Source organism: Myotis lucifugus, unplaced genomic scaffold, assembly GCF_000147115.1.
Source record: "Myotis lucifugus unplaced genomic scaffold, Myoluc2.0 scaffold_277, whole genome shotgun sequence".
NCBI classification, from domain to species: Eukaryota; Metazoa; Chordata; class Mammalia; order Chiroptera; family Vespertilionidae; genus Myotis; species Myotis lucifugus.
Genome location: NW_005871325.1, coordinates 1 through 8,655, shown reverse-complemented (window position 1 = coordinate 8,655; position 8,655 = coordinate 1). Strand labels below are relative to the sequence as shown.

General features: G+C 35.6%; 1 protein-coding gene across 1 annotated transcript in view; it reads left to right on the top strand.

The window, feature by feature from the left end:
* Positions 1 to 8,355, top strand: part of LOC102437316 (GC-rich sequence DNA-binding factor 2-like) — a gene marked incomplete at its 5' end in the record, with an annotated part of 26,013 nt that extends 17,658 nt beyond the window's left edge. Inside the window, 8 exons of the mRNA XM_023763224.1 lie at positions 42 to 123; positions 664 to 776; positions 1,527 to 1,726; positions 3,392 to 3,542; positions 4,207 to 4,328; positions 5,085 to 5,161; positions 6,540 to 6,606; positions 8,284 to 8,355. Of these exons, the coding sequence (XP_023618992.1) occupies positions 42 to 123; positions 664 to 776; positions 1,527 to 1,726; positions 3,392 to 3,542; positions 4,207 to 4,328; positions 5,085 to 5,161; positions 6,540 to 6,606; positions 8,284 to 8,340 (869 nt within the window). The remainder of the gene's footprint in view (positions 1 to 41; positions 124 to 663; positions 777 to 1,526; positions 1,727 to 3,391; positions 3,543 to 4,206; positions 4,329 to 5,084; positions 5,162 to 6,539; positions 6,607 to 8,283) is intronic.
* Between the last annotated feature and the right edge of the window lie 300 nt (positions 8,356 to 8,655).

The following is an 8,655-nucleotide window of genomic DNA, read 5'->3' as shown; positions in this document are numbered from 1 at the left end:
TTTGTTTTCAAAGTATTTTACTTTATTTCTTTTGAAAATAGGCAAAGCTGAGACATCAACAAATGGAAGCTTGGCTATAGATGAAAAAACTCAATGGATTTTAGAAGAAATTGAATCTCGAAGGTAGCTATATAAAGTGAAGACTTAAAAGCACCATTGAGCAAGTATTTTTCACTACTTAAATATAATGAACTACATGGTATAATTAATCATAACCTAACAAATTAATTTGTGAGAATGATGTAAAACCAAAATATAGCTTAGCAGTCTTAATTAAATAGAATTTAAACCCTCATCCCAGGGTTTAAGTACACATTGGTGTATTTGGATCAGTCAAAAGGAATAAGTAAAATGGCATTTATCAGGCTGGAAATTGCTGCTAAGTAGAAGCCAGTCCTAATTATATTGTTACCCATTCTTCAAAGTCTGTAGCCTATGGGAATATCCTAAATGGGAATATCATAAGAAAAAAGAGGGAGAACAACCAATTCAAAATAATGAAGCTTAAATGTCAAAAATATTAACATAAAATTGTGTGCCAATATAATGCTGTATTCCTGGGCATTTTAAATGAATTATGACTTCTACTTTCTGTTTTAAAGCATTTACTTTCAGCAGGAGCTATTTGTTTTTCATTGATTTTCGGTTTATTGAAAAATACAGGGCACAAAGAAGACAAGCAAGGGCACTTTCTGGGAATTGTGATCATCAGGAAGGGACATCTAGTGATGATGAACTATCTTCAGCAGACATAGCTGACTTCCAAAAAAGTCAAGGTCAGCCACCACGTTTCTAATGTATCTTTATTCGAAGTAGGAATTGCTTTGTAAGATTGCCCTTAAATACATAAGCTGTATAAAATAGGAAATTTTAGGGGAAAAAAGTGTTCTTGGAGACTTTTCCTACCTTTGAAAAACTGGGATAAAATGGAGGAGCATTATGAGTTTTACTGCATCTTTATAGTTTTTTTTCCCTCAGCCTTCCTCATTTCCTGTTATAAAGGAACCATGAACATTACGGGTTTCATTGCTCACCATGTACTTTCTGTAGTAGTATCACTTGTAATTTAAAATAATTGAATATAGTAAAGCCATTTTACCATTATGAGAAGGTAAAATATGTATAGTTGAAAGAGTTGTGGGCTTTGCAGTCGATGAGATGGCTTTGAAGAGGGGCTCCATTCAGTGTGATCTTGTATAGATTCCTTGACTTCCCTAAATCTGATGGCGTTTGCTTGCTTGTTTATTGTCTGTAATAGGTAGGCTAGTAACACCTAACTTTTAGGAAAGATAGTTATGATGAAATGAGATCATGTATTTGTAATGTTTTGTCATATAGCAGGGGTTCAATAAATGGTAGATTTTGTTAGTATTGATATTACTATTACTAAAGTGATTTTTTAATAAAAACTAGTTTATATGTCAATATCAAAGGAAAGTTTTCAACTCAGTTGATTGAGTAGTTATATATGACTGCTTATAGGAAGCTCGGTTAAAATGCATAACAAAGACTCATTTTGTTCACAGGTGACATTTTACAGGATCATAAGAAGATCTTTGAAGATGTGCATGATGATTTTTGTAATATCCAGAATATTTTGTTAAAATTTCAACAATGGCGAGAAAAGTTTCCTGATTCTTACTATGAAGCTTTCATTGGTTTATGCATACCAAAGCTTTTAAATCCCCTAATACGAGTTCAGTTGATTGATTGGAATCCTCTTAAGGTATTTAAGCTTAACATGTGAAAAATCCTGATCACATTAGTTACTTAAATTCCCTTGTTATCAGGTTAGCTATAAAATACCTCACCTTTAGAGTTGGAATTGATAGTTGGTGATTTGGAGTAATAGTCTACATCTACCTTTTCTTGGTTTACACTTTATTTTTGAGGCTGAGTGACACTAAACACCAGTAAAGGAAACCTTTTTTTTTAAAGCTGCTGCTTTGATAAGTTTAAGGTCACTCAAAAAATAAAGGTAGTTTTAGGCCTTAAGAATTTTATAGTCTTGGGAAATAGACATGTACCAGTTCTGAAGTTGGAGATGACATCTTGGCAATAGTTGGTTAGTGAAGCTAGTGCATTGAGGAGGAGGGATATTAATGGGGATTTGAAAGGTATATAGGACTTAAATGGGAGGGGAAAGAGGAAATGGTATTTCGTAAAGGTGCATAGGGAGAAATAGAGTTCAGGAGGTAGACACTGCACAGTGTTCAGGTCCTAAATTAAGATGTATGAACTTGCTTTGGTAAATAATGGGAGGAGTGACATGATGAAAGTAATGGTTTGGGAAATCCTAGCAGTAGGCTAACTTAGAGGGAAGGAAGATAAAAGGTGGGAGTATATACTAGAAGGATTTGCTGTAGCTCAAGTCCAAGGTGATGAATTCCTTACGTAGGGTGGTAGTAATGAAAAGAGAAAAAAGTTGATTACAAGAGATGTTATAAAGCAAAAATCAGTAAAATGCTAAGCATAAACCTAACACCCCACATCCAAAGATACCCCAACATTTGGATTCTGGGTTGTTAGAACAATGGTAGTTTCATTAATAGAAATGGGGACTTTTCAGAAAGGGAACAGTTTTTGAAGGAAGTTTCACTTTATAGAGAATGAAATAATAATAGGACATCTGTCTAGATATGCCTGATAAGGAAACAAATGAGATCATGAAATTCTAGGAAGAGAGGGGAGCTGCAGGTGAAGATTTAGCAAAGAGAAGGATGGCATCATGTTCTTTTATCTTTCTCTGCCCTAGTCATGCATGGCTGTTGGCTCTGTGTTAGGTTCAAGGCCATACAGTCTTCATAGTATAGGAACCAAGCTTATCTCTAAGAAAGTGGTAGGTAGTTGATGGGACAGCAGCCTAGTTGTTAACCACTCAAGCTGAATGGAGTACTCTGTTAGGACCAGCAGAGATCCGTTAATTCATTCATTCAACAAATAACTGGCCATTTGCTATTTGCCTAGTAAGCTAAATCACAGGCAAAATACACATTTGTGCTTATGAGACTTGAGGGAGCCAGAAATGAATTTTGCACAAGGTAAATAAATTTGTATAAATAAATAAGAATAGCACTTATTGAGTTATCTTCTTAAAAATGTGTATTTTGCTCCTGACAGTGCTTGCAGTATAGTCAGCTTTTAACATACAGTGGGCATTTTGGGATCTGTCATAAAAATGTATGAAATGCATGCATATTGCATAGACATCCTGTCTTACTCTTGTCATCCTGCCTAGCCTTGGTGTTCTAGTACTGTATATGTGGAGTTAAAATATGGAATTATTTGCTTTTGATCCTTAGAAAGCTCCAGTAGTTACTGAAAAAGTTAGCCATTTAAAAATAAGCTAATGCATAAGAATTTATTTATAACTGATAATTTTATTTATAAGTTTGATTCCATAGGTTTAAAACAGATGCCATGGTTCACATCTATAGAAAAATTTATAGATAATAGTATGGAAGATTCAAAGAAGGAAGATAGTTCTGATAAGAAAATCTTGTCTGCTGTCATCAACAAAACAATTATTCCACGACTTACAGGTACTGTTTTATAATCTTGATTAAATTGTTTTGGGGCAAAGTATAAGATCATTATTTTCTGTTACAGTTACAATTTTTTTCTCAGAAGTTTTTTAATACAAGAAAATGTAATAAGCAGTAAAAATCAACAGGTGCCATAATTTAAGCTGGTTAAAAAATGCTTATTGGTGCAATTGATTTGCTATCAAACTGTTGATAATCTTTAGCCTTTAGCATTTGTGACATTAGTATTGCTTTTATAACTCCTAGGTCATTTACTACTGGCACACTTCTCTCCCTACTACATGTATTATTTTCTCTTCCTTAACTTGTCCCCTTATGTTTCTCCTCAGTACTGCCCTGGCCAGTGTAGCTCAGGGTTCACTTGAGTTTCACGGTGATGAATTTAAAGTGTAGTTTTTTCCAGCCACTTTTTAGTTGCATGATTGCAAGAATAGACTCAGTGACAAGGTGGATTTAACAAGGGGTGGTTTAGCCAGACAAATTCAGCAAAACCCAAAAGGACAAGGAAATTGAGGATGTATGCAAATATGTAATGGTAATGGTTGGTGTGGATTTCAAAGCACAAAAGGCAGTAATCTTTGCTAAAAAGCTTCGGTTGTTTATATGTAACAAGCAAAGCAATTGAGTAAATAATTGTGCACCATTGAAATTTTTGTTTCAGACTTTGTAGAATTCATATGGGATCCTTTGTCAACCTCACAGACAACAAGTTTAATAGCTCACTGCAGGATGATTCTTGAAGAACATTCCACTTGTGAGAATGACGTTAGTAAAGGCAAACAGGTAATAATTTCTAGAGTTATAAATTTCTTAATTTATTTATAAATCAATATAATTTATTATGAATCTTTGTTTACAGAAGAAGCACAAGAAGTAATTATCAGAAAAATATTTGGGGGAAAATATACTTAGTTCTGATTTATAGAAACTAGGGCTCTGGTCAGTGTGGTTCAATGGTTAAAGCGTCAGCCCACCAAAGGGTTGTGGGTTTGATTCCTAGTCCAGGGCACGTACCTCAGTTGCAAGTTCAATCCTCCGCCCAAGTTGGGGAGTATTTGGGAGACAACAAATTTATGTATGTGTGTCTCTCTCCCCATTCCTCTTTCCTTCCTTCCACTCTGTCTGAAAATCAAGGGAAAATATCCTCAGGTGAGGATTTAAAAAGACAACAACCGCATTTTGATGAGGGTGTAAGTAAACAGGTTTTCTCATACAGAGCCAGTGGGACTATAAATGGGATGCCATTACTACTTCCTAAATACATGGGCAAGAACTTTCATAGCAACGTTATTCATAATAGCCCCCAAACTGGAAACCATCTAAATGTCCTATCAGTAGCATTCATGCAACAGAACACTATACGGCAGTGAAAATGTACCAACTACAGTGACATGCAATAACATGGATGAACGAAGTTCTCTTGTACCTAATTGATATTTTAACACCTAATTCGGTGTGTGTACAAAATAAATTACTTCTTTTGGTAAATATATTTCAACCCATGACTATCACTGATGCGTTTAAATTTTCAAATAATAGGACTTACTTAAATCCATTGTTTCAAGAATGAAGAAAGCAATAGAAGATGATGTTTATATTCCTCTGTATCCAAAAAGGTAAGAGCTATTAATGTCTAGATTGTATAAAATAATCATGTAATACAGATTTAAGAATGTAATACAAAAGAAACTATACTTAGTATTTTCAAAGTATACATATACCTGTTTAGATACAAATTAAGATTTCAGTATTTCTCAGTTACCTTCTATATACCATGTACAATGCTTGACACTTGGAGATAGGGTGGTTTGTTTGTTTTTAATGTTATTCTTAAGAACATGATAGGTGGCATAGCAGAGTAATTAAAAGCCCAGATTTACCATCTATAATAATAAAAGGGTAATATGCTAATTAGACCTGACGAAGCCAGGGCCGGAGGGAAGCCCAGGTGCCGGGTGCCTACGGGTGGCCGGAGGGAAGCCAGCCCGGGTCCCAGATGCTAGAGGGAAGCCGGTGCCAGCAGCCGGAGGAAGGAAGGCCTACTCTTTCACAAATTTTGTGCATTGGGCTTCTAGTTACTAGATAATGACCTTGGGCCTTTCTCTGTCCTCAAATGTAAAATGGGACATTAAATTAATGCCCACGTTAAAGGACAGTGTGAAGGTGAAGAGTGCGCCAAACAATGCCTGGCACAGAGAAAGCACAGTAGAAGGCCTGGAACATCACTGAGGGGCCAGAAACTGCATCTGTGAATTCTGTATTTACTTAAATTATGAAAGTAGTATTTGATGCATGTTCATACATTTGCTAAGAAGACATCAGTTATAGTTATGGATCATGATCTGAAGCTACCCAGCAAGTACTCACAGGATTGAAGAGTTAAATGTTATTTATATTTAAAATGAAAAGTCTTACTCCATCCCACTCCTGACCTCCATCCACCCAATTTTTGACCTTTCTCCACTGTGTACATGAATGCATGCAATAATAATAATCAGTAATTTTTTTTACTTTTCCAGTTTCTTTATGCAATTAGAATTAAATACTTATATATTGTAATCTTATTTCCTCGCCCTTTCAGTGTAAATAGTTGTACACTGTTTTTTTGACTTAGTACATCTTTGAAATCTTCATCTAAGTAGTTTGTCATCATATATAGCATCATAAAGGTAGTTTCCTCATTTCTTTTTTAAGCTGCATTAAATATGCTATCATGTAGATGTACTGTAACTGATGGGGATATAAGTAGCAAACTATTACCAACAGTGTTGTGAATAATGTTATAGATATTGTGTACATGTGTAAGTATATCTATAGAAGCCATTCTCAAAAATAGGTTTGTTAGGTCAAAGTGTGCATGCATTTGTAATTTTTATATTATATTCCATTAAAGTTTAGTGTGGTTGGTTAAAAAAAAACGCTGTTTTTTAAACTCTGTTTCTGAAAGATTAACAGTTCTTTGTATTTTCTCCTTTGTCTTTCATTTCACATTAGTGCTGTAGAAAACAAAACATCACCACATTCAAAGTTCCAAGAAAGACAATTCTGGTCAGCTCTAAAGGTAAGCAGAGAATTGCAAAAATAAAAAAGAATTTTCTTTTATCTCCAGTTACTATATATTCCACTAGTAGCCCAGTGCAAGAAGTTCGTGCACATTGAAAGGGAATTAGAGGAACGTAATTTGGACTCACTATCTAATATCAATAATATGTGAGCATGAGGTAGTCCACGTTTCTGAAATTCAATGACATGAATTTTAGCTATTACTTTGCCAAATAAATGGAATTTACAGATATCATTTAAAAGAGCATTCAGCTTAATATTAAAAACTAGCTACCAAGTCAGGTCTGTTTTCAACTTTTTGCCAGCATTGTAAATTGTTTGCAATATCTGCCCATTTGGGGTTGCATGTCATGGTTACGAATAAATCGGGCTTGCCATACTTCGTTACAATTGCCATAGCATCCTGATATTGCTGCTGCATGTTTCTGGGACTACCCTCAGAAAATGATGTAAGTATTATCATTTTACCAATCGGCATATTGTCATTTTCAGATCTAAATTTGAGATAATCCATTAAACCACTATATTTTTCAACTCTCAACTTAGATTGGTTTGCTTTGATGAAATTTATCCGATTGGCCTCCATTTTTTAATATGAATCCATGATAAACTGTTGAGTTAAATTTTCCTGCATTTAAAATAGGATTGAACGTGTCCCGCACAGAGAGCTCAAATCCATAATACTGCATTTGTGTGACTCGTGTCCTTATATTTTGTCTAGTATTATTGTCGATTACACTGCTGTCTCTGAGTCTTAATGCAATATCTGTTCCCCAGCCTTTTTCACCATGTGGGAAAAGAACAGGATATGTCATTGCATCTAATGTAGGAAACAGGATATTGATTTGTTTCATTTTAGTGGCATTTGGATTATTAGGATCTGGTTTACAATGAATGAGCAAGTCCCTTTCAAAAGGAGGTTCTCCGTCTTCATTTCTGAATATGACAGCAACCTCGGTTACACGGGGAGAATTATATCTACCTGGGTCACTGTTACGATCGTATTTAATCGCCATTGTTACTTCTGTGGGAGCAATGCCTTTTGCTGCTGCTTCCGATTGGGCTTCCTTTTCTACCTCATGTAGCATCTTGTACGATTTTGTTAATTCATTTATGTCATGCATGAGGTTGTTGATGTTGATCATGAGTCTTTCTGAGCAGCCCTGGTTTTCTGGCATTGCTAATCTTTTACTTGTAGCTTCAGCTGTATCCAAAATAAAGAGTTGAGCAAACTTCTGAGAAACACCATCCGAAGGATGTAAAGTTCCAGTACGATGATAAACTTGTCTGTGTATTCTAAAACAGTATGGCCCATATCCTGATGGTGATGCAATATTTGCACCCATGGAAGCAAAAGCAAAAGAACTATTTATGGAACGAATATTTTCCATGAAATTTTTACTGTCAGAATCTTCGTTTGTCATTAATCTTTTTAAATATGCCGGGTAATCTGGAAAATGTATATCATTTGGACAGATTTTCCCTTTGCTATAACATCGAGTAAATTTCCCATTGGATGGTTTTTCATCAGAGAAATTTAGTGATAGGCAAAATTCACATCAAACAGTCATTCCACCACAACTATGTTCAAGAATTGCATCCTCATGTACTCCATTTTCACTGAGAAGGCAGTTCCTACTGATATTGGTAGTACTTGTTAATGACTATTTTCTAGATATATTCTGTCATCGCCACCGCTTTCTTTCAACTTCAAAGGCACGTTGGTCTTTAGACATTTTCTGTCAATAACACCGGTGTTTTTCGGCATCAGAGTGACGTTTTTCCAGTAGCTGATGTTCAGATACATCCTGTCGCAGGCTCCGCCTTCTTTCAAGATCAGACGCACGCTGCTCTGCAGACATTTTCTGTTGATAACACCGGCATCTTTCGGCTGCAGAGCTACGTTGTATCATCTGTTGTTCTTTAGACATAGTCCCACCTCTCTACTGTCACAGTCTGAGATGCAGGTGAATGAGAGTCCTGGCTATCAGGCCACTGAGAGCTGTCTGACCAAAGGCTCATTCTGGCTGATTCTGTGGGGGTGGGA